At 42.1% G+C, this 27,500-nt stretch overlaps 1 protein-coding gene across 2 annotated transcripts in view; it reads right to left on the reverse strand.

Moving 5' to 3' along the window:
- The window catches only part of LOC143287740 (uncharacterized), a 54,792-nt gene that overhangs the window by 9,269 nt on the left and 18,023 nt on the right, over window positions 1-27,500 (reverse strand). For both annotated transcript variants that reach the window (XM_076595999.1, XM_076595991.1), the window contains exons 2-3: window positions 6,842-7,745; window positions 238-492 (exon numbers count right to left, since the gene is read on the reverse strand). In XM_076595999.1, the coding sequence (XP_076452114.1) occupies window positions 238-492; window positions 6,842-7,599 (1,013 nt within the window). In that variant the 5' untranslated portion in view covers window positions 7,600-7,745. The remainder of the gene's footprint in view (window positions 1-237; window positions 493-6,841; window positions 7,746-27,500) is intronic.

Genomic DNA, 27,500 nt, shown 5'->3' on the forward strand with positions numbered 1-27,500 from the left:
TACCATTGCACTTGTGTCTTATAAACCTTACGGTTTCATGACAATAAAATCTATTCTATTCTATTCTATTCTATTCACACACACACACACACAGAGTGAAACACATACACACACACACACACACACACACAGAGTGAAACACACACACACACACACACACACACACAGAGTGAAACACACACACACACACACACACACACACACACACACACACACAGGAGAAAAAAACCCAATTACCTATCAGTGATGAAATAGTCCTCGGCCCCAGTGATGAAAATCTTGCCCCGTGTCTTAGCTGCCCGGGTGATGTTCTCAAAGGTCAAGGCCTCCTCCTTCGTCACGTCCTTCACATTGATCCTTGTGCCGACCACAAAGAGAGGGTGCTGAGACAGGGGCAGTGAGCGGTTGTCCAGTATGGCGTCCAGACTCTCCATCAACCCGGGCGTGAAGAGAATGTCACCGTTGGCGTAGGCGTACAGTGTGGAGTTGAACCTGCCCACATAACGGATGATGGTGATGGTGATGATGATGATGATGATGGTGACAACAACAACAACAACAACAATAATAATAATAATAATAATAATAATAATAACAAGAAGATTAATACAATATTCTTCTTCTTCTTCTCATTATCATTACATTAATAATGTCATCATAATCAACAACATCATTACCAGCATCAACAACAACAGCAACAACATCATCATCATCACAGTACTACTACTACTAATGATAATCAGAAGAAGAACACGAAGAAGAAGATCACAAAGAAGAAGATCGCAAAGAAAAAGATCACAAAGAAAATCACAAAGAAGATCACAAAGAAGAAGATCACAAAGAAGAAGATCGCAAAGAAAAAGATCACAAAGAAGATCACAAAGAAGAAGATCGCAAAGAAAAAGATCACAAAGAAAATCACAAAGAAGATGATCACAAAGAAGAAGATCACAAAGAAGAAGATCGCAAAGAAAAAGATCACAAAGAAAATCACAAAGAAGATCACAAAGAAGAAGATCACAAAGAAGAAGAAAAAGAAGAAGAATGCAAGTTGACGCTCACTCCTCCCAGCAGGGATCTTTGGAAAAAAAAAAAAAAAAAAAAAAAAAAAAAAAAAAACAACACCACACACACACAAATGCACCAAGTACACAACACAGGAACAATTATGTGCACACGCAAACACGCAAACAAACAATCCGGTCCACGCAGACACACGACCATCACAAGTTCAAGAAGCACATTCGTCAGTTAGACGGGCGCAATAGCCGAATGGTTAAAGCGTTGGACTTTCAATCTGAGGGTCCCAGGTTCGAATCTCGGTGGCGCCTGGTGGGTAATGTGTGGAGATTTTTCCGATCTCCCAGGTCAACACATGTGCAGACCTGCTTGTGCCTGAACCCCCTTCGCGTGTATACGCACGTTAAAGATCAAATACGCACGTTAAAGATCCCGTAATCCATGTCAGCGTTCGGTGGGTTATGGAAACAAGAACAAACCCAACATGCACACCCCCGAAAAAGGAATATGGCTGCTTACATGGCGAGGTAAATAACAAAACAAAACAAAACGGTCACACACGTAAAATGTTAAATGTTACAAGTTTGAGTGTGTAGGTGTGCGTGCCTGACATCTGATTGAATGACACAGGAAACGAATGATGAGCGCCCATTGGCAGCCGTCAGTCGGCTCTACCCAGGTAGGCAGCCTGTTGTGTAAATGACTCAGTGTTTGTAAAGCGCTTAGAGCTTGGTCCCTGACCGAGGATAGGCGCTATATAAGTATCCTTATCATCAGCAAGCAGAACAGGAAGAGGTGTGTAACGAGAGACCTATTGAAACTGAATTGGGGAATTCACGTGGCTGAGTTAGAAGGGCAGCTCGTTCAAAGTCCATCACTGGGCCAAAACAGGAGGAGAAAAGGCGCTAACCTCGGGATTGCTGGTTTCTTAGCGGAATCGTCAGCACTCTAGAATCCAGCCTAACGTAAAATTCTATAACGTTCACACAGATTGAAAGTAAGTGACAAAGGTAACGCTTCAAAACAATCTGATATGAATGGACACGAGCGTGCATGTGTGTGTTCTCGATCTCTGAGCCTTTGTTTTTGTTGTTGTTGTTTTTTGTTGGCTTTTTTTCCGTACTGTTGAAGACGCTTCCTGCAAGTGATTTTTTTTAAACTTCTTCTCTATATTCTAATATTATAGGAGAGTGGAGAAAACATACTCAAAACAATGGGTTTCTGTGAAATGAGATTCATTTCCATATCACCCTTAACAACTCGACTTTGAAGACTTGGGAAAGAAAGCTTGAGGACCTGTCTTGCAAGTGAATGCGTCTGGTAACTGTAAATAAAAATTAAAAAACGAAGAAAAAACAACAACCCAGTCCTAAACTGAATTCTATGATCTGTTTTTCTTCTAACTAAACAGACAATTACTACAACCATCTAACTCATTCATACGGTTAGAAACAAATAATCGCAAAAGAATCCCCAATCTGACGACAGCAAGAGGTGAAACCCAGTAGCACACTGGACGAGAATTTCTTGAACCTTCCTAAGCCAAGCGGGTGGAATCCAACTTATGTCTGAAAGTTCCGAAATGAATATTTTGTGAACGGGAACGGTTAAGTTTCATACAAAAGCGAATTTAAAAAAATAAAGTTAAATTTACCGGTGAGAATTACGTTTTCGTGTCCTCAAATTTCACACCCACAGAGGAAGAGAACAAACAAACAAAAAACGTAAAATCATTTTATAAAATAAATTTAATATTGTATGAACGGACGTCTAATTTTTTTTCTTCTGTGTAGTTCTAAATGAACTTGCATGGCTTTAAAAGCCTCATTATAAGCGGTTCTTCTACAGTTTGCGAAGTTACTACCGTTAAAAAAAAAAGGTCGAGTCCCTCGTTGTAACTGGTAGGTTCGTTTCAAGCTGGCCAACAAAACCGCCTCCTTTGTTTGTCAAAGCCTTTGAGTGTGCAGCTATCCCTGGTGGGGCAGCTAATAAAATGTACGCCAGGGCACAGAAGACGACGCTGTGTAAAGCTCAGACAGATAGTCCCACTCGTCAGTTTACATAGGTTGTGTCAATGTTTGTGCAAAGAGAAGTTCTTTAGTTGTCTCCCACGTACAGGAAAGAGCTATGTCTGTAGTTGGCCTTGGCAGCTGGGGCGTTGTTGTTTGACAATTCACGAAGTTGTTGCCTGCTGGGGATGGCATAGGTGTACTCTCCCAGTATCAAGCACCTTCTGTCTGGAATTCTCTTCCTCTGGAATTCCGGCACTCATCAACTCTGGCCTCTTTCAAAGGAAAAACAAAACCCATCTGTTCAAAATGGCCTTTCGATGTGACGAAGTATAGTCCCTTGCATGTCTCCTCCCACCATCTGCACTCCCCCTGTGTCCGCCTTCCATTGGTGTATTCCTGTGGTGCGTGTGCTTGTGCGTTGGTGTTTGCTCTCTCTCTCTCTCTCTCTCTCTCTCTCTCTCTCTCTCTCTGTGTGTGTGTGTGTGTGTGTGTGTGTGTGTGTGTGTGTGTGTGTGTGTGTGAAGGTGCATCATGTGTCTTTTTTTCGTGCGATTATTCATATCTGCAATTTATAGAACTATATTGGTGTATACAGATTTTGTTTTTCCACTTCTATGTCCTAATGTGCTCTGTGTGGTATAATGCACTATTGTACATGTATTGTCTCATGCGAAGCGCTCTAGATCCCATTACATGGGGAGTTTGCGCCATGTAAGTATAATATACTATTATTATTGCTGTTATCATTATTACTCAAGAGGTGACACCTGAGCTTCACCAGCAGACGAGTGCATGGGAGCAGACATTATGCGTGCATGTGGGACTGAGCGGGTGAGCACGGGCAAGCATTTCTGTGTGTGTGTGATCGGAAGTGATTTTTAAATATTTTCTTATTTTACTTGGATTTCATGTATCTTAATGTTAATGTACTAATTTTATTGGCGTTACATATGTTATGTGCATGCATACGTGACTACATCCATGTGTGTGTGTGTGTGTGTGTGTGTGTGTGTGTGTGTGTGTGTGTGTGTGTGTGTGTGCATTTTACTTATATATACGATTTATTCCCTTGATGTTTTTATTAATGTATTGTTGTACAATACCTTATAGTCTGAACGTGTGTGTGTGTGTGTGTGTGTGTGTGTGTGCGTGCGTGCGTGCGTGCGTGCGCGCATGTCATTTTTAGTAATGTATACCCTTCTTTTGTTAGATGTTTTCATTTGTAAATATGGTTGTGCAATACCCTATTGTCTTAACATGAGTATGTGTGTGTGCGGAGTGGGGGTGGGGGTGGGGGTTAGTCTATCGTCAGCTATTGGGAATTCTTATTTGATTAGTTTTAATCTCTTCTTATGTTGCGCATGATGATTTTATGCTAGTGTTTTACAACGAGCCTGTGTGATTGTACAACTTTAATTTCCATGTGGAATAATAAAGTGTTTTTGATTTGATTTGATTTGACTATGGGATGCTTGGGGAATCTGTCAGCGTGCTTGCTTGTGACAGGAGTAGTGGGGAACACTGATTATCAAAGCCTGGAAATGGCAGGAGAGATTGGTGGGAGAAGAAGGACATTAGTAAGGGTAGTAAAAAAAAAAAAAAAAAAAAAAAAAAAAAAAAAAAAAAAAACGTGGGAAGAGGAAAGAGAAAGAGCGAGTTCAGTCACAGTGAGTGACAAAACACTGATACGTTGCTGTACTATACAGGCAGGGTTGAGAACGCCCACTACAGCAGCAGACAGCAGCAACGTGAAGTGACACACAGCGCCGTCCGCAGTGACTTGATCTGCATAATATGAAGAACCTACGCCCTGGTTGAGGGGATGTCAGCTCTGTGTGTGCTTGTGTGTGTGTGTGTGTGTGTGCTTGTGTGTGTGTGTGTTTATGTTTATTAGCTCGCGTGTGTGTAAATGTATGTGCGTCCGCGCGCGCGCGCGCGCGTGTGTGTGTGTCTGTTAGCGCCGTGTATGTGTATGTATATGCGTGCGTGCGTGCGTGCGCGTGCGTGTGTGTGTATGTGTGTGTGTGTTTGTGTGTCTGTCTGCATGTCTGTCTGTTAGCGCACGTGTGTGTGTGTGTGTGTGTTGATGTGTGTATGCTTGCACGTGCGCACATGCTGAGTAGATGATCGCAGAGTTCGCAGACTTTTTTGACTCACTTGTGTAAACAAAGTGAGTCTATGTTTTAACCCGGTGTTCGGTTGTGTGTGTGTGTGTGTGTGTGTGTCCGTGGTAAACTTTAACATTGACATTTTCTCTGCAACCACTTTGTCAGTTGACACCAAATTTGGCATAAAAATATGAAAAATGCAGTTCTTTCCAGTCATTTTGTTTAAAACAATATTGCGCCTCTGGGGTGGGCACAAAAAAATAAAATAAAATAAAAAAGAAGTCAAATTATATGCAAACTGAATTTACTGTTATATTTATTTATTTATTTTTATTCTCTAAATTTGGCATTTTGATCTGATATTCTGACACAACAAGAGTAGTCATTTTTATCATTTTTTGTTCAAACAAGAAGTTCTTTTGCTAAGCATGGAAGTTACATTTATTTTGCATGTCTTTGGTGCAGATAGTAAAAAAGGGAAATTAATCTGTAATGAATGCTAGGGGGCTTAATTTGCTTTAAACTGATCTTTTTCATCTTGAACATTACATTTTGAAATTATACTCAATACATGAAAAGTTTGTGTGTTTTACTCTCAGTGTACAGGGCTTTCACTTAGTTCATTCGCCCAAGTGGTCTTTTTCGGAAAATACTAAAATCAGTATGATGAGTGAATTTATTGATCTATTGGCTGAGCCCTGGAGGTCATGGGCAAAAATCAATTGCGTACACATATTTATACACATTCAAAGCGCGTGCTCATATTCTTCGCGAACGCGAACGACGCCATTCTGTTTCAAGTTGTTGACCTGCCCATTCAATCCTATATTCAATCGACAATACACGATAACATGTGATGGAAAGTTGGAGAAGGAGACTGTTAAATATTTATTCAGAGAAAGGTTTACGAACGCCTCATCATTTACTGGATTATGCCACAAACTGCTATAAAAACAAAACAAAAACATATCCACAGAATCAGTCGGAATTTACAGTTAGAAATAATAAACCAAGAGAGTTAATACGTTTGAATTGATGTAACGTAAAAAATTCCAGTCTTGACTTTTCATCTCAAAATTAAGTCCTTTTCACTTCATACGACGTTTAGAAGTACTTGTACTTGGCTCTACATGTTATTAGTTTAACAAAATACTCAAATTTCATATTAACTTTAAAACTATAAAACTAGAATGAACATAAAAGAGAAATTGAATCAACCGTGTCAACCCAGTGTAACTAAACTTGTACATCTATCTAGATCCAGAGAAAACGGCTAAATGTTGCAGTGTGATTGCGGCGATAGCCACGTCTCCTTTACCGCGGACTTCAAAATAATTTTAATTGCCCTTAAAACTTTTTTGAATGCCCAGGATACACCAGACTAATATGATTTAAACAGCGTTCTCACTGCGAATACTGCAATCGATTTATCACCCTTTAAAAAAGCATGTTTAAATATATTTTTGAACGTCAGTTTAGGAGCCGCGATAGTGTAATGGGTAAGATAGTTTCTTCTCACCCGAGCACGCGGAGTTCGAATCTGTCGTTAGGACTTTTTCTTTTCTTTTTCTTTTAACGCGAAGCTTTATAATAACAAATATAGAACACATTTTAACGATTTTTTTGATTTTTTTTAAGTGTATCACAAGTGAGTCTTGAGGGCCTTGCATCTCTTGTTTTTCTTTCTTTTCCCCCACATACCTGCTCATGGCGTCCAAATACATGTCCTTCAGCACAGGCACGCCGACGGCTGCCCTGGACACCGGCAAGGTGTGCCAGCCGTAGCCCCTGGCCCAGGCAGCCGTCTGGTTGTTGTCGGTGAAGAGGAGCGGTATGACCCGAGGCCCCAGCTGGGACCAGTTCCACAGCGTCAGGTTCCTCACCAGGCTGCCTTTCGCGGGCTCACTCCACGTGGAAAATAAAGTCAGCAACGGCACGCCACTGCTGCTGCTACTGTTGTTGTTGTTGGCGCGTGGATCCACCTTGGCAGTAGTAGTAGTAGTAGTAGTGGTGGTGGTGGTGGTAGTAGTAGTAGTAGTAGTAGTGGTAGTAGTGGTAGTAACTACAGGCGTTGGAGACTCAGAGGTTGTGCTGACAGGTTGTGTGGAACTAGTTCTGTTTGGTTGTTGTGTGGGACCAGTTCTGGCAGGCTGTGTGGAACTGTCATCACTGGCGCTGTGTATGGAACTGTTCCTGGCACCTCGTATCGAACTATTATTATTATTATTATTATTATTATCATTCGTATTATTCATGGGCGGGGCAACGCCGCTGATTGGTCTTCTAGAGTCGTTTTCGGAGGGAGATTTAGAAGCGAGGAAACCAAGGCAAAACCCGAGGCGGTACCCCATGATTGTGGGCGTGTCCTGACTGGCACGGCACGACTCTCGCAAGACTCCGAGACAGCACACACATATCAGCACCACCAGAACTACCTTTAGACGTAGGTTCCACGCCATCAGTCTCTGTGTGGTATAGTTGTTGTCGTTTTCGTTGTTGTTGTTGTTGTTGTTGGTGTTGTTGATCTTTTCGCAGAGGTTCGGACCAACACTTTCAGTTCACCACTGTTTCAATGGACGGGTCCGGCCGGTCTTGACACCGTGTGCTGTGTACATACAATCATAGTAATAATGATGATGATAATAATAATGATGATGATGATGATGATGATGATGATGATGATGGTGATGATGATAGTAGTAGTAGTTGTAGTAGAAGTAGAAGTAGTAGTAGTAGTAATGATAATAATTATAATAATAATAATAATAATAATAATAATAATAATAATAATAATAATAATTAAAAAAAAATATTATTATTATTATTATTATTATTATTATTATTATATAAATATATTTTTTATATAAATCAAATGATTTCTTTCAAAGCTCTTTACAATAATCAACACACACACACACACACACACACACACACACACACACACACACACACACACACACACACACACACACACACACACACACACACACACACACACACACCATCATCATCATCATCATCATCATCATCGTCATCATGCATCAAAACTAAGGAAGCAAACATGACGAATTATGGCAAGAATTTGCATCAAATGTACATATGTATACCAAACACAATGTCCATAATAAAGACCTTCAAACCAGTTCCAACACCCAAAACCAACCGCGTACATTACAACGCCACAAAAGCCAACTTCAACACGCCAAATCGGTCCTGCTCTCCCTCCCTCCCCTCCACACATACACACGATACCTCAACAACACACACTGAAAACAGAACCAAGCACACACCCACACTGTTGCAGACATCCGGAGATCAGTTGAAGGCAGTTTTAAACAGAATGTGCTTGCTATTTTCAAAGAATGAATATTATATATGGAATGATGGCCTAGATGTAACGCGTCCGCCTAGGAAGCGAGAGAATCTGGTGCGAATCACGGCACAGTCGCCAATATTCTCTTCCCCCTCCACTGGACCTTGAGTGGTGGTCTAGACGCTAGTCATTCGGATGAGACGATAAACCGAGGTCCCGTGTGCAGCATGCACTTAGCGCACGTAAAAGAACCAATGGCAACAAAACCCCTTTTGTGTCCCTGGCAAAATTCTGTAGAAAAATCCACTTCGATAGGAAAAACAAACAAACAAACAAACAAAACTGCAGGCAGGAAATACACACATACACACACAGGGGCAAAAAATGGGTGGCTCTCTCAGAGCAGCGACGCGTGTGTGTGTCTGTGTCTCCAGGTCGATGATGAGATAAAGAGAAGACTTTTCGACACATCCACTACAGATGAAAACACAGACACACAGACACACACACACACACACACAGACACACACACACACACACACACACACACACAAATGAAGAGGAAGAAATAAAAAGCATTCGCAGACAAATCAAAAGGAAGAAGGGGAAACCACTGTTAAGACTTTATACATTTCGACCGCTGCCCCACCCGCATTCCCGACCCCCACCTCCTCAAAATCCTTCATGACACCCTTACCCCTCGCACACACACACACACACACACACACACACACACACACACACACACACATTTGCCACACACACACACGTGTGACCAGGAAGCACACAACGGGTCACAAGGTTCATTTTATACCTGTGTTTGTGGAGAATCATGTTTCTTTCTTTGCGCGCGTGTCTATGGAGAATGGTGTCTGAGCATCTGTGAGACGTAGCAAAGTTGTACCCAGCCACACTGTGTACACAACGCCCACATCAACACACAGACACACTCTCACACACAGACGCGGGCGCGCGCAGGCGCGTGCACTTACACATACACGCATTCTACTGCAAGCACAGCCGTTAATGTCAACAAGCTCGGTGCTGGGGTCTTCAGGTCTGCCTCAATGGCCGGCAAATTCCTATGCCTGATAGATGAACTGCAAAGACAGCGCGTACTTGGGTTCGCGCGACTGAGGACTCAGATGTGATTTTAAGCAACAATAAAAAGAAGTAACTTACAAGGTACACAACCTCCGGTTATCGCTGTTTATGTCACTGACTCGTTCAGCTAGCACACATCGAGCACTGAGGTGAACAATACGTTCATAGGAACAATCCCAGACAATTCCTCCAAAAAGTATGTTCCAGGCTTGTCCTTATACTCATCATTTGATATGTGCTCACAGCAGCAACGACAGCAGAAATGGGCAAACACAGAAATCAGCTTTTATTCCAGACATACTAAACCTTTTAGCACTGAATATGCTTCACATGCTATATACGGACACAACAGAACAAACACATAGATGCCTCGATGGAATTTTGAGTCGAAATGAAAGAATAGTGAAGCTAGGAGAGTACACGATTTAAAATGAATAAATAAATGAATAAATAAATACAGAGAAGTATAGTAATTAGGGGCAAGAGGCGCCCTTTAAGCAAAAAATCCGATTTCTCTTTTCGTTGAAGCCACAACACATCTTAACTAAGTGTAAACGGTAGCGGCCCAACCACGCTACAACATATCCCAAGCAATCGTAGATTGAAACAAGCAACTATACGTAAGAGATGATCAACTAAACAAAAAAAATTGGTCTTCTTGCCCCAGACGTGGGGCAAACGCCCTCGAGCGAGGGGCAAAGCACCTAGTGTGGGGGTTTTGCCCCTTGATCTAATTACTAACTCGATACTCAATAGGACATAAATCGCGTTGCATTTAGGTTGTAATCAGCCTTCGGCTAATAGCTTTCTTCCTCTTCCTCTTCTTCTTCTTCTTCTCCGTTCGTGGGCTGCAACTCCCACGTTCACTCGTGTGTACATGAGTGGGCTTTTACGTGTATGACCATTTCTACCCCGCCATGTAGGCAGCTATACTCAGTTTTCGGGGGTATACATGCTGGGTATGTTCTTGTTTCCATAACGTACTGAACACCGACATGGATTACAGGATCCTTAACGTGTGTATTTGGCCTTCTGCTTGCATACAGACACAAAGGGGATTCGAGCACTAGCATGTCTGCACATAAATGTTGTTGACCTGGGAGATCAGAAAAATCTCCACCCTTTAACCACCAGGCGCCGTTACCGAGATTCGAACCCTGGACCCTCAGATTGAAAGTCCAACGCTTTAACTACTCGGCTACTGCGTCCGTCATAGCTTTATTCGTTACTGTCTCTCTGTGTCTCTGTCTCATTCACTGTCACACAGTCTTCATTCTTTCAGCTTGTCGCTCTACCTCCAGTTATGACATAAGCGCGCTCTCTCTTAAAGTCTAGACAATTCGATTACAATCACATGGAAAGCAAATCCTACAATGAAAATGATCAACAAAACTAGTTGCAACCCCCCCTCTCTCTCTCTCTCTCTCTCTCTCTCTCTGTGTGTGTGTGTGTGTGTGTGTGTGTGTGTGTGTGTGTGTGTGTGTGTGTGTGTGTGTGTGTGTGTGCTTTTTCAGCTTCTCAAATTAACCAGTGTCACCAGAATTGCAGTAAGGGCTAACTGGAAACATGTGGGGGTTGTGCCCATTGGAGGCACATTAGGTGTTACACCCGCACTTCACGAGGACTGGTGCGACTGTACATATTAAACAGGACCAATCCTCTTCTTCGTCATTCCCCTCTTCCACTTTTCTTTTGGCAGTTCTTCCAGATTTCTTTCTAGTCTCAACCGTGCTCTTCTGCTGCTCATGTGGCTTTTTTTTCATGGAAGAAGTCTTCTTTGCTGAATGCGTTGCAGTCATCTTCCGTCATTCACCAGTTTCGTGTTTTTGGTGTTCGGCAAAACTGCCTGTTCATGTTTTTCTTCCTACTTGTCATTGATAGCATTCTGAAAACATTCATAAGAAATGATCCGAGTCGAATGGACACCATGGAAGCAGATGGATGACCGACTTTGCGAATGATCTTTCCCTGCTGTCCCATAACCAGCAGGAGATGCAGTATAAGACCACAGTACTAGCGGACAACTCATCACAAGTAGACCTCGACTTCCACAGGGACAAGACGAAGATCATGAGAACAAATGCAACTGGTGCTGAGCCAGTCACACTCGAAGGTAAGGTACTGGATGAAGCGGAATCTTTCACTTATTTTGAAAGCACCATTGACAAGCAGGTCGGCGCAGATGATGTCAAAGTAAGTATTGTCAAGGCCAGACTACTGAGCAGCCTTAATACAGCTCATGAACATCTGGAGCTCCACAGTGCCGTAAAAATAAACTGTAGATCGGTTCTTATATTCAAACGTGAAGAAAGTGCTGTTGTGTGGTACTGAGCAATGGAGGATGAAATGATTACACTTAACAAAGTGCCGATATTCATCAACAGTTGTTTGAGAAGAATCCTCTTTACTCAGCAGCATCTACCTATGGAAGAAGACACAACTGTCGGCTGAAAGGAACTGGAAGAAGAAACTGAAGATGGATCAAGCAAACACTGCGAAAATAATCGTCAAGCATCACCAGACAGGCCCTTAAGGAAATAAAAAATAGGCTGACTGAGAAACACGTGACGAAGACACCTCCAAGCAGACACCACGAAGATGGACCTTACCTGGAGCCATAGACAAAGACACAGCTTGGATAAGGGATTGTGGAGGTCTGTTGTTGACGGTCTATACTCCTGAACAGGTCAGGTCAGGGGCATAGCCCTTGCTACTGGTACCATGTAACCCAGTACTACTTGCCGCGTGTGAAGTCTCCCAAAGACGGAGCAGGCGGAGGAGGAAGCCTTTCCCAACGGCTGTGAAGGCGGAAGAGGACGACCAAAGGGCAGGGAGAGCTCTTATCCTTGGCTGGAAGTCCCCCTAGGAGACGGAGCTCCGATGAAAAAACCTGCACCTGCTGAGGCCGTTCTACACGTGGCAGTATCTGCACCTGTGGGACTGTGAGCGTCGGTAGGCGAGAGAGTGGGGAAGGGACTGCACAACTCCTCCTCACTTAAAAAAAAAGTCACCTGTGCTGGTCAGGCAATCAGGCTACGTTTTCCCTTGCAACACCCTTGCATCCAGAATCGGCCTCTTCTCCCATATGAGGACACACACCGACAGATAAGCCTGCCTGCCTACTCATCCGTGCGGACCGACGGGAGACTCTATCTAATACTCCAGAAGAGATGAAAGGCCTCACAAAGTCGTTTACCTGTTTCTCGAGAATGTTTGCTTTGTACGGTGGAGATGTTACGATGGCCGCTAATTCACTGGTGTTTTGAATGTCAGTTTTTGGAGAGGAGATGTCATTAAGAATGGCCCTGGTCTGCTGACTGGAACACGATGAAGGCCCAGATGCTACATGTGGTTATGGGAATGGACATCTACTTGTTAATTGTTCTTAAGTCGGTGTATCTGCATGTATACCCCGCCCCCCAAGCCCCCCCCCCCCCCACCCCCCTCTCTCTCTCTCTCATACACACACATGCACGAATGCTATGACTGCAGACTGCATTTCAGAGTGCAATATACTGTCTTTAAATTTCACTATCTTTTCCAAATTACAGAGGGCAAAACGCCCAGTGGTGAAGTGGCGAAAAGCCCACTGGTAGGCGTCTTGCCCCAACGCCTTGTAGGCGTTTTGCCCCAGTTTGAAAACATTACTATGATAGGATTTCCAGGAAAATGCGAAGGAGACAAATCGGATTCAACGCTTCGATTCAACAGCTGGCGCATTTCTTTCACAGAATAATATAATCAAATTTCGTTTTGAATGAAGAACAGACTCTGGCATCGAAATTTCATCAGTATGTGTTTTTACAGAAATCAAGGTGAAAACAATCAAGCGCATGTGGAAAACAAAGCTGACTTCTGGGTGGCCTCTGTGTTGAGGTGTGTTTTTCCGGTATCAAGCGGAAGCAGTAAAAGTGTCATTTGCTCGCTGTGTCGCATGATCTCCGATGTTTTTTTTTCTTCCAAATTTCACCCACATTTTTACCCTCATTTGCCCAGTTTCTCCCAACCCTCCATTCATCCACATCTCCCACCCCTTCTAACCGATAATACTCAGATGTATTCATAAATACTTTAACAAAATGTCTTCAATCACCGATATGTGTGACGGGACATTAAACAAAATTCCTCCTCCTCCGATATTTTGGCAGTGGGCGTTTGACCCCGACTGGGCTTCTTGCCCCGAATTACCCCCCAACTCTCTCCATTTTCAAGTTACGGACAACACAGGACAAACACATTCTTGCTTCATGAATTTTTGCTGCTGTATACACATGTCAAAATGATCGGTGTATGTCACCTCTATGAAATGTTATAAGTATCCGGAAGGTTGGCACATGTGTTGTGCTTTCAACACGTAGCGATAATGCCACGTGGCGGATTTAAAAAAAGAAAAAAAAAAAAAAAAAGTAGCTTATCAACAAACTACGTTATCGTCTCGTTGAGCTACTGTCGCGAAACTTAAAACAGTAGTGCTGTCGATAGTAGTCCAACTGAACATTGTACTAACGACGCGTGGCAATGTCAGGGTTTACCCTCCCACACCCACCCGTCCACTCCTGCCGCGCCCGCTCGTGTTTTCATTTTATTTTATTTTGTTTTAATTTGTGTGTGTGTGTGTGTGTGTGTGTGTGTGTGTGTGTGTGTGTGTGTGCTAACGTTATCTCGCTTCCTATGCAAACGCATTGCCTCTAGGCCACCAGTCCATATTTGGTTTGATTTGGATACGCAATAGCGCCTATCCTCGATTAGAGTCCAATCTCTAAGTGATTACAAATATGGAGGACAGGCTACCAACGTGCGGTTGAGCCGACTAAGAGCAGTCTTGGGCGCTCATCATTCGTTTCCTGTGTCATTCAGATATGTTTCAGTCACACACACACACACACACACACACACACACACACACACACAAAAAAAAAACACACACACACAAGTGTGACTTTTTACGTATACGTTGTTTGTTTGTTTGTTTTTGTTGTTTTTTTAAATCCCGCTATGTAGCAGCCATACTCCGTTTCGGGGTTTTTGCATGCTAGGTATGTTCTTGTTTCCATAACCCACCAAACGCTGACCTGGATTACACTATCTAGGACGTGTATATTTGATCTGCCTGCATATACACACGACGGGGGTTTAGGTTTGCAGGTAATTAAGGTGATACGGGGCATCAGGAAAAAACAAACAAACAAACAACAACAAAAAACAACAAAAAAAAAAAACAGCTCCACCGGATGCGTTGGAACCAGGAATCGAAGTCGGGAACCCTGGTGAAAGTCCAGCGCTCTGACTGTTTGAACACTGCACCCGGTATTTCATATAAACTCAAAAGACAGTATCACCAGCGCCAGTTGATATACATTTATTTCTTTCCTGTCCAAAACTAAGACTGATGATGCCAAATGCCCAGTGGTCATAAGGACATCTCGTACACATTCGAGTCACCTTTCCTTTGAAACTTTTGAGAACTTTGTGTGTGTGTGTGTGTGTGTGTGTGTGTGTGTGTGTGTGTGTGTGTGTGTGTGTGTGTGTGTGTGTGTGGTGTGTGTGTGTGTGTGCGTACGTGCGTGCGAGTGTGTGTGTGTGTGTATGTGTGTGTGTGTGTGTGTGTGTGTGGTGTGTGTGTGTGTGTGCGTACGTGCGTGCGAGTGTGTGTGTGTGTGTGTGTGTGTGTGTGTGTGTGTGTGTGTGTGTGTGTGTGTGTGCGTACGTAAGTGCGTGCGAGTGTGTGTGTGTGTATGTGTGTGGTGTGTGTGTATGTGTGTGCGTACGTACGTGCGTGCGAGTGTGTGTGTGTGTGTGTGTATGTGTGTGTGTGTGTGTGTGTGTGTGTGTGTGTGTGTGTGTGAGTGTGTGTACGTACGTGCGTGCGAGTGTGTGTGTGTGTGTTTGTGTGTGTGTGTGTGTGTGTGTGTGTGTGTGTGTGTGTGTGTGTGTGTGTGTGTGTGTGTGTGCGCGCGTATGTGAGTGCTTGTGTGTGTCACAATATGTGTGGATGTGTGTGTGTGTGTGTGTGTGTGTGTGTGTGTGTGTGTGTGTGTGTGTGTGTGCTCCGGGCGCGCACGCGCTTGCATGTCACTAAATGTGAAAGTGCATGCACAATAAACTGCTGTTTGTTTAAATCTCTTAGATAATCTTTTAGTTGAATATGTGTTACAATGTCCAGGATGAATATGCAACAAGATATTTGCAATGTTAGCGTTCGTGTCTTTCAATAAGTCCATGTCGATACTTACTGTATAAAGATCATTAACTGCATTTTAAAAGCGACTACGTAAAATACTCTAATATCATCATCTTTGATGAACAGACTATAAATAAATAATACGTAAAACGCTTTTATTACGAAAAACGTACATACGTGTTTATTGTTCCGGTTTTATTAAGTCACGTTTAATGGTTTTGTGCGTGCGCGTGCGCGCGCGCGCTCGCGCGCGTGTGTGTGTGTATGTGTTGTGTAAACTCTTGAGCTCACGATGCCACTTCTCTTTATGAAATAGTGAAGTTCTTCTTATCTTATCTAATATATCTTATCTTGTCTTGTCTTGTCTTGTTTAGTCTTGTCTTGTCTTACATTTTCCATTCGCCAGATATAAGGAGCGGCCGTTCTTCTGAAACAGTGAAAGCATGCTTTTCTGTCGTGGCCTGCGCATTTAGACTCAGACTCAAGACTTATGGCTATTTCTTGGCTTCAAGTAGAAGTATTTGGTAGGCCCATGCGGTATTAATCAAGACAAGAGAGGCAAGGCCTTCAAGACTCACCTGTGATACACACGAAAAAAAAAGAAGTTAATTTATAAAAAGTATCAATAAATATACATATATATATATGTATATATATATATTTTTTAATAACAAAAAAATCGTTAAAATGTGCTCTATATTCAACGTTATAAAGCTTCGGGTAAAAAACAAACAAACAAACAAAAAAACAACAACAAGAGGCAAAGCCCTCACGACTCAATTATGCTTCACGCCTTATCCAGTAAAGGAATCATGAGGACAGAAAAAAAAAAAAAAATTAAGAATTCGTTAAAAAATGTAGATATCTACATCTGTACGAACCAGTCGACATCGGGTTGCCGAAAAAACGATTTAAATCATGTTATTTTGGTATATCTCAGGCATTTAAGAAATTCTTTAAAATCCGCGGTAAAGGAGACGTTGCCATCGCCTCAAGCACACCGCTACATGCATCCACTTTCTCCACATCTGCGGAGATCGTGTTCAACAGGCTGAGGTACCGGCAGAAACTACAACACGGTCCATCCAATTTCTCTGTCATGCACAGCCTGGTTAATTCAGTATCCACTTTGAAATATTCATGCAGTAAACACGTCAATGATCTAGTTAGTGTCAGTGTATGTGTTGTGTCCACAATTTGTATTTCTTTTCTTTTAATCGCGAAGAAGAGAAAAATAGGTCATGCTGGCTTCAAACCCATTTTCTGGATTCAGATTCTCAACATGATAAACCGTTCATGATCCGGAAAAAAAAAACCCACCCAGTTAACTCCGGAAGACTTACAACCTCTTTTTAGTATGACTGTGAAGACTTTTCTCCTTCAATCTTCAGTCCAAGTTTGGTATTTGTAGACAAAGCATTTCCAGAGAAAATGAATGTTAAAGTTTACCACACACACACACACACACACACACAACCGAACACGGACTAACATTGTTTACACATCAGCCACTCCACACCAAGTAAAAGCCACACCTAAAATTTCGCGATTGTTCTCCACACCCTCATACCCCTTCCCTCTACCCCCACCCCCTCTCTATCACTCACTCACACACACACACACACACACACACACACACACACACACACACACACAGCGCGCTGATCAGGTCTTAAAAACTGTTTACATTCTGATCACGGAAGAACGCACAGCAAGCAAGGGGCACGATAATGCATAGAGACGCGAGAGAGTTGAGCAAATAAATACCTGAACAGACAGGCAGGCCACGTCCACACCGAAAAGCGGGGTCAGCGCGATACTCCCACGAGTCGGTATCGACACGGGGGGCCGGGGTATCGACACGGGGGAGTATCGACACGCTCCCAAAGAACGATATCAGACGACTGAGATCTCTTGTCAACCATTGCGACCGATCCGTTAGCCTGGATGTGTGGCCCAACACCAGGCAGGTCATGACTGAAGTTAATAATACCGTCAGGTACATTGTATTGTATTGTAATGCGTTGTGTTGCGTTGTATCGTGTTATATTGTATTGCATTGCGTTGCGTTGCGGTTTTGTCACAACATATTTCTCTGTGTGAATTTCGGGCTGCACTCCAATTGGAGAGAGAGGCGTCACAGTGCAGCACCACTTTTTTTTTCTTTTTTTTTTTTTTTTTAAATCTTGGGAACTACAATAGTTTCACTATCAAAGCTTTTTTTCCCGTAGGTTCTTTCACGTGCTCTGGGTGCATATTGCATACGAGATCTCAGTTTATCATCTTATTTGAATGACTAGCGCCCAACAGACTACCACTCAGACTAGTGACGGGAGAGTAATAAAAATCCTAGTCCGTATGTTGGAATCGAACCTGTGTTCACTCGTGTCTGAGTAGCGAGCGATACTAGTAAACCATCTATCCACAGCGCAAACGTTTATTTAAAAATTTTAAAAAAATATAAAAAATGATAACAAGGGCACACGTAAAGGACTTTACGGTACATGGCACATATCAGTAGCACACAGAGACGAAAAATCAGAACTCCAGCACGTCCTGTAGTACGTATATCTCTCTTATCAAAACAAGAAACGGACTCGAGGTCACTGAACAATACAACCGTTTCCTTTCTTTTCTTTTCTGTCTGTCTTTCTTTTTTTTTCTCTTTGAGAGAGAGAGAGAGAGAGAGAGACATGACATGACATGACATTTTTATTCAGTGAACAAAAGTTCATTTCAAGGGGTTAGAACACATCTGTCAATCAATTCAATTTCGCACGAATTGGAAGGCTTCTTACTTGGGATTGTTACAGTACATCTAAATAACAGACAGGGGTTCACTTAATAGCTTAGTGAACCATCTACCCTTCCCATTTTTTTTTCTTTCACCAAAAGACTTCCCTTCCTCTATCATCACCAATCAATTTTCTGCTCTTAACTCTGACCTTTCCTGAAACACTTTGTACACAAATCTTGACAACTGAAAAACAGGTTACTCATCATCACATGACATCACATATGAAAAAAATCCATTTGCTTTTAGAATAATATTCACATCTGTCCTGAAAATATACACTTTACAATTAACTCACTCAGTACGGCCAGTCCTCTCTTCGCCTCTGCACAGACCCCTCGGATGTCCAGTGGGTGTCTCAATGACCCAACCTTTAGCTTCCGTCGTCAGAATTGTGGTATTCTTTGTTAACATTCACCTCTTCAGTATAAGAGCCTTCCGCTTGCAATATTTTGATGGTGGTAATTGGGGTGAAACGCTGCTAACGTCGTCCCTTTCGCCGTTCGTATGGAGAGAGTTAAACAGCACGTGGGATTCGTCTTCGATCTGTTGCTTACAAACAGGGCATAATAAATGTCTAGGTGTTACGTCCTTTCTGTATAGTAGTTTATGTATATTGATGGGTGAGATATCAAATCTGAATTCTGTGTGTGTGTCTTTGTGACATGTAAGCATTTTTTATTGTCCAAGTAATTTTCAGTTTGGAACGTTTGCTTGGAAGTACTGTACAACTCAAAGCGGTCTTTGGATTCAATAGTATCATGCCAAGTTTGTCCACACTGATCGCTGAGTCTTCGTTTTGAATGCAAAGAGAAAACATCTCACGTCTCCTATAATTATTTTGCTGTTCCCACACGTCTCCAAATCCGATGACACATTATAACTGCCTGATATGAAACGCTCATGTCTTTTTGCCTGACTCTTGTAAATGGTTTAACATGTTGTAGGCCTTTCTGGGCAGTCTTTCCTCTAGCATGTTGCACACTTTAAGCCAGTAGCGTATGTATCCTTCGGCTGCTAACACATGCCTTGGATAGTGCCCACGTTATCCAAGTACTGTTAGATGTTTGCATTCCAACATTTAAGTATCTTTTCCATGCATACATGTGCATCTTTTCAATGACATCAAATTGCTGGTAGCCCCCAATTTATGTGCCATATAATAAAACAGGAGCAGCCTTGGTATCAATCATTTCAAAAATGACCTCTCTGGGTACATCTCCTAGCTGCCAAAGACATCTAAGCTGTTGACTTGTTCTGAGTTTGGCTTTAGTGGCAAGTTTTTCCACAGTAAATGTCAGGGACAATTTGGTTCAGAGAGAGAGAGAGAGAGAGAGAGAGAGGGAGAGAGAGAGAGACAGAGATACAGACAGAGAGACAGACAGAGAGAGACAGAGAGAGACACACAGACACACAGGCAGAGACACACAGACAGATAGATGAAAATTTCTGATGTTTCATTCATAAAGATCATGGCCTCTTAGAAAGGGTTACAAATGCAGATAAGAAAGTCGCACAGTGATACAGACTAATGTATAATCATGGTAAATAAACACTACGCAGTTTAAACAATCTGCGTAGGTATAAAGAAAACCATTTAACAATAAGAGAGAGACAGACAGACAGACAAGAGAGAGACAGACAGACACACAGGCACACAAACAGACAGACAGACAGACAGAAACAGAGACACCGAGAGACACGGACACTAACCATATTTTGTATGCCACGACGACAACAACAACAACAACAACAACAACAACAAAAAGAATAGCAGTGGCTGAGTTATGGGACATTTCTTATACTGAGCCAGTTTAAAAAAGAAATATATTTTGTTCTGTAAAAATCCGATTACTATTATCACACACAATTTACGCTTGCATACTAATATTGCAGCAAAATCAATTAATCGATTGTGTCTTGACAATAATATAGCTTGATTGTAGGAAAATACAGGTCTCTAAAGTCACCATGCTCAATGTAGGTGCTGTTCCTCTCATGGCGGAAGTTAAGGAAATTGGCCTCATTTCGAAAACGCGGAAACGCTTTTTTTTCCCCCAAATGCGCCTGTACAGCGCAAGTTAAGGTAAAGAGAATTTTTTTTTTTTTAAACGTTTGCTTTTTTTTTTTTAATCATTCGTAGATATTTTATAGTAGATGATGAGGCTTATGTACAAATCATAATCTGAATACAGATTAGTGTATTCACTCGCCTCCTTTTTAATAATGATTATGTTATCTCGAATATCGCTTGGGCGAATGTAGATAGCGAAAGACATTTTTTTTTTTTTTCACATATTCTAATAAATTCGATTTGGGTGGGGAACGTCCCTTTGTTTGTCAGCAAATCCATCATGTTGTTTCTAGTCTCGGATTTATCATTAAAGAAAACTGGTTATGACTGCAGATCTATATCTGTTTCGGGTTTACACTGACAACACAATTCCCTATGCGCCATAAAAGTATACTCCAAAAAAAGTAATTGTTACCTTTGCTCAATGCATGAACAAGGTCCATATTTTTCTATGTTATTGAAAAATGGGATCCTTTCATTTGCTTTTTTTTCAATCCGTATTCTGCAGTTTGAACTTTCTTAAACAAGTTGGTTTTAGTGTTTCAATGCACTTTTTCATATTTGGTATCTTTAAACTTCCTTCTTTCAACGCTTTGAGTTGCTGTCTTACTACTTATCTTCTCTTTTATCATTGTATGCGAAAACATAACACATTTTGACAATTATCTACAGAATATTCAGGGGGATTTGGAAGCAAAAACCGTAGATGAATTAAGACAGAATCAGATATTCTAATACCGCCACATGTTCTAATGGTGCAAAATGCATTGTAGTTTTCCTTAACTTTCTGAATAGTCTTGCAGTGTTCTTAGACTGATGCAGCTTCTTGACTGTCCATTCTGTAAACAACAGAGCGATTCCTCCATCAGTAAGTATCCCGGAGGGCAGTAGAGAGTGTTGCGGCAGAAGATCATGCTGGAAAAAGGTGGGTGACAGCACACAGCCCTGTGTGACTAGAAAGGCTTTCTGAGGCTTCACCGTCGTCACGGACACGACCCTTGCCGTTGTGAAATCGGCTAATCATCATTTGGCGCTACAGCCGAGTGGTTAAAGCGTTGGACTTTCAATCTGAGGGTCCCAAGTTCGAATCTCGGTAACGGCGCCTGGTGGATGGAGATTTTTCCGATCTCCCAGGTCAAGATATATGCAGACCTGCTTGTGCCTGAACCCCATTCGTGTGTATACGCACGTTAAAGATCCTGTGATCCATGTCAGCGTTCGGTGGGTTATGGAAAGAAGAACATACCCAGCGTGCACACCCCCGAAAACGGAGTATGGTTGCCTACATGGCAGGGTAAAAACGTTCAAAAACGTTAAAGCCCGCTTGTGTACTTACGAGTGAACGCGGGAGTTGCAGCCCAAGAAGAAGAAGTAGGAAGGAATCGTGAAGTGACGTTTAACGACCTATTGGGAAACTAAATTCATCAGTTCTAGTTGTTCAGAACTTAGGTCATGGTTCGGTGAAAGTTGCAATGTTCGAGGGGGCGAGTCTTGTGAAAGAATTTTTTAACAGAAGAACTATGATATTTATATCCTCCTCGTGCCTGCACACCTGATACTGTTGAAGAGATCAACGAAAGTTGTTTATAATTCACTGTATTGCTCCCGACATTTTCCCCTCAAGCTGAAGCACTGCTATGGTCACGACCTTTTCGAAAGCCGCACCGCATTTCTTGCATATATGCTCGAAGTGAACGAGTAGCAGGTTTCTTCAGTAAGACTTTGTCCAGTAACACTTGAACAACACACACACACACACACACACACACACACACACACACACACACACACACACACATATATATATATATATATATATATATATATATATATATATATATATATATATATATATATATATATTCCCTACCTCTTCCTTGTCTTCAGTTTCTCCAGTTTTTAGAGTTATGCATGCGTGTGAATGACTGGTGCGAAAGTGCTTTGATTTGTCTGCACAAGGTTCAGCGGTACATAAATAGCATAATAATAATAATAATAATAATTATTATTATTATTATTATTATTATTATCACACACACACACACACACACACACACTCACACACACACACACACACACGCACACACATGTACATATATATATATATATATATATATATATATATATATATATATATATATATATATATATAATTTTTTATAATTTTTTTTATGCATTTTATTATCATTGCTCTTCATCTGCTTGTTTCCTCTCTCTCTCTCTCTCTCTCTCTCTCTCTCTCTCTCTCTCTCTCTCTCTCTATGTCTGTCTGTCTATCTGTCTGTCTTTCTCTCTCTCTCCTATTTTTCTTCTATTTTTTCTTTCTTTTTTTTCCTTCTTGTTAATTTTTATTTATTTATTTTTATTATTAATATTTTTTTTTAATTATCATTTTCATTGATGGCTTAATGTAAAAAAGCAATTGTTGCTTATTCAATTTACCATCATGAAATAAAATGTTGACTTGACACACACACAAGACATCATCTCACACACCCAAGCACACAACGCTTCACAACCTCCACCACCATCATCACACACACCAGCTATACAAAAAACCGGTTCACCCCCAGCCCCACCACCCCAATCATCACCCCAACACTTTACCACCACCACCAGCACCAGCACCATCACACACAAACACTAGTAATACAAACAACTAGTAATACAAACCACTCCCACATTACCACCCAACACTTCATCACCACCACTATCACTACACACCAAAAAACGTCCAGCCAATCACAAGGCCAGCTGTTGTTATTTGACGTTCGGCCAGCAGGAACTTCGGCCTTACCATCAGCACGAGGAAAACTGAAGTTCTCCATCAGCCAGCCCCAGGGAAACCCTACGTTGAGCCCAACATCACAGTCAACGGTCAGAGACTCAGTGCGGTGGAGCGGTTCACATACCTTGGCAGCACACTGTCACGAAATGCGACCATCGACGATGAAGTGAACGTCAGGATTGCAAGAGCAAGCGCAACGTTTGGTAGACTCAATGCAAATGTCTGGAACAGAAGAGGCATTAGTCTTGAGACCAAGCTAAAGGTCTACAGAGCAGTAGTTCTCCCCACACTACTGTACGCCTGCGAAACGTGGACAGTGTACCAACGACATGCCAAGAAGCTGAACCACTTCCACGCAACATGCCTAAGGAAGCTACTGAACATCAAGTGGCAAGACAAGACCCCAGACACAGAGGTGCTCGCAAAAGCCACCCTTCCCAGCATCTTCACCATCCTGATGCAGTCCCAGCTTCGCTGGGCTGGATACGTGGCGCGCATGCCAGACCATCGGCTGCCCAAAAGGCTCTTCTATGGCGAGCTGCAACAAGGGAAGAGATCACACGGAGGTCAGAAGAAGCGCTTCAGAGATACTCTGAAAGTCTCTCTGAAAGCGTTTGATATCAACCCTGACTCCTGGGAGGAATCTGCAGTGGACCGTGACAAATGGCGCGCTGCTGTGCACAAAGGCGTCAGGTTGTGCGAGGCCAACAGGACTGCTGCAGCTGTTGAGAAGAGGCAGGCCAGAAAGTCACGGGCAAACAAGCTCCCTGACAATGATATGCCTGTCTTTGTCTGCCCCAACTGTCAGCGAACATTTCGTGCGCAGATTGGACTATTCAGCCATCTGCGCACTCACAGATAGATTCATGAGCATCCTTCCCCCCACCCCACCACCACCCTCCCCCCATCCCCCATCCCCCATCTGGATGACAACGATGGTCATCATCGATCTCGATGGACACACCACCACCACCACCACTGCAACGTAATCTCTTCTTTCTCTTCCTGAGAATCGTGCTTTGAATTTATAGCTGAGGTTTACATTCGTCCTCTCTGTTTGAACTGGAAGAAATTAATAGTTTGTGAATATCGATGTCAAGCTGACAGGTGGGTTTCAAATGTGATGCAGTTAGTCCACGCCAAAGACAAAACAGATAAATTGTATACCAGATAGACTGCCAGGACTGTGACCAAAGTGACATTGGTGAAACCGAGCGCAACTTGCACAAAAGACTGAAAGAACACAAACGAGAGTCCTCCCCAGTGGGCGAACATCTGACCCACAACCAACATCACTTTGTAAAGGACAATGTGCAAGTTCTCGACAGAGAAGCAAGATGGTTCCAGAGGGGAGTAAAGGAAGCAGTCCACATCGCCGCTAGGAATCCCACCCTCAACCGTGACCGGGGCCGACACAACCTGCCTGCCTTTGGTGTACTCCTCACTCGTCAACTCGTCGGAGTTCGCGCACGGCGATGATCACAGCTCCTAATTCTCTATCCAACTTCGAACTGTGGTAAACAAAGCTACCAGTACCGTTCAAAACAGACGGGTTGTAAGCTCACGATTTCTCGCAGTCCCATGAAATGTTTCAAAGTGAGAGAAGTCGTGGGACTGCGAGAAATCGTGGTGGTTCCCCTCCCATGTTTTTTTTTCACAATGTGTGAGAAATTGTGGGAAGTCATGCTTATTTTTATCAAAAAGATTTCCTTTATCATCAGAGTTAGTTTCTTGTCTTTTCCTAATGCATATTGTAGAGGAAAATGAGAAAGACGAAAAGCAAAGAGAAAAAGGGTGGGGTGGAGGGGGGCGAGGCGAGGGGGGAAGGGGGGCGACGACAACGACGATCATGATAATGACAGTGGCGTTAACGAAGACAATGAACAGTAATGACACTGGAACACAACTATTCATTTTATTTCACGTAAGATGGGTCACTGCAATGCATCGACCTAAATTAAACATCGGAATCAATAGCAAACAACGAAATTCAGGCAATATGTATAACTCAAATTATAATATGATATATGACTTGAACCAAATCTTTTTTTGAATGTTGGGAATAACATCAAAATGATTCAACTTTCTGCATATATGTGACAGCAAAAAAAGGTGTTTCAGAATGCTTTACCCTCACGTAGGGAACGTGAAAACACGACCAATGGCTTTGGTGTTTGTGTTGGTTTAAACAGTATTTTATTTGGAACATGTCACAATACAACACAGATATCGATGAACAGGACAACAAGAAAATCTTATATAAAGTCCTGTCCTGTCACATGTACATACTGAATATGTGACGGATGTCATCATAACTAGAAGACGTGAACATACATGAGTTTTGAACAAAACTAAACTGAGATATAAATAAAGTGAAGAAAATGAATAAAAAACGAGTGGTGGAGGAAAAAGTTAATAGAGAGAGAACGAGAAGCATCAATGCTGGTGCACATGCACAGCAAGACTTAACTTGGCCGACAAACAAAGCGGCGAGGGCCAACCGTCCCGCGGGGGGGAAAAAAAAGGCAAGCACGCCATCATGTATTCTTATCATGAGCTGGCAAATAAAAGGGCAGCACTCCTTCAGGTACATACACTGACATATATGCATATAGACAGGATATTACTCATCGTTATAAACCTTTGAATTAGATGCATGCAAACATATATGGGTATAATTATGTATATGTATAAATATATATACACATACACACATATACACATGGACACATATACATATACACAAAAAGAGGGAATTGGCTGAATTAGGGATCGAATCGTTCGCTTTGAGTAATAAACTTATGAACAGTTTCAAAGATGCTGACATTTACCTCAAGACTAAAGGAGGTGTTACCAAATAGTAAGTTATGTACAGTGATATGTTCTTGTGGGAGATTATGAATAGTGTTTGCTCTTTGTATGTTGTGGTTCGGGCAGTGCAATAGAAAATGCTCAGCTGTCTCTTGTGGAAAACTGCAAGCACAGGATGGGTCATTCTTTATATGTCTATTATACATGTCAGAGTTTAATTCGCTCATACCAAGTCTCAGACGACAGTGAATAATTTGTTCTTTCCTTTTACCCAGATAGTAATAATTTTTTTATGGTGAGACTGTAGTGTCTGTAGAGGAAAGGTAGCGTTTCAGTTGACTGAGAGACTGGGTCTGTTGAACAGTAAGAGAAAGAGTGTTCCAAACAGCTGTGGCTGAAGGGAAAAAAAGATCTGTTGTAAATGTCAGTGTGGTGTGGAGGGACGATTCGTTCAAAAGGTCTTCGCCTGTGGTATGGGTTTACTGTTGATACGAGAGGGGGCAATAAGTGGGTAAGGTACCGAGGACAAATATTGTTGATGATTTTGAAGTACATTATTATCTTATGTCTACGACGCCTTTCTTTTAATGAACAGAATCCTGATTCTGCAAGCAATTTATCGTGGCTAGTACCACGTACGGTACCAGTGATAATACGCAGAGCGTCTAAGTGTAAGTCTTCCAACATTTTACATTGGTACTGTGCGCAGTTGTCCCAGATTATATCAGCATAGTCAAAGATTGGGACGATGAAGGATCTATACATCGTTTCCAGAGCCACCCTGGTCAGCTTGTACTTAAATGAACGAAGACAGTTGATCAGTAACCCAGCCTTACTTACGATACTATCTATGTGGTCACCCCACCTACAATTACTTTGCAGAATGACCCCTAGGTGCTTGTGTTGATTGTGTTGTGGCAAGTTAATACTTCCAAAAGTTAGGTGGTAGCATTCTACGTTTCCCCGGAATACATTTAGTAGTTCTGTTTTAGATTCATTAAATTTAACTTTCCATGTATTTGCCCAAATGTCTATTCTATTTAAGTCAGCTTGCAGGGTTTCTTTTCTCGTAACAGGGCTTCTCACTGCAAGAGACATGCTCGTGTCATCAGCAAATAATTTGATATCAGAACTAATACTACAGACTATGTCACTGATATAGACTAGAAATAACAGAGGACCAAGAACAGATCCTTGTGGTACACCCTGAGGAAGTTTTAACTTGACTGACTGTGCACCTTTGATTAGAACTGACTGGTACCTGTCTGAGAGATAATCTCGAAACCAAACCAAGA

Source organism: Babylonia areolata, chromosome 1 (assembly GCF_041734735.1).
Source record: "Babylonia areolata isolate BAREFJ2019XMU chromosome 1, ASM4173473v1, whole genome shotgun sequence".
In the NCBI taxonomy this organism is placed as follows: Eukaryota; Metazoa; Mollusca; class Gastropoda; order Neogastropoda; family Buccinidae; genus Babylonia; species Babylonia areolata.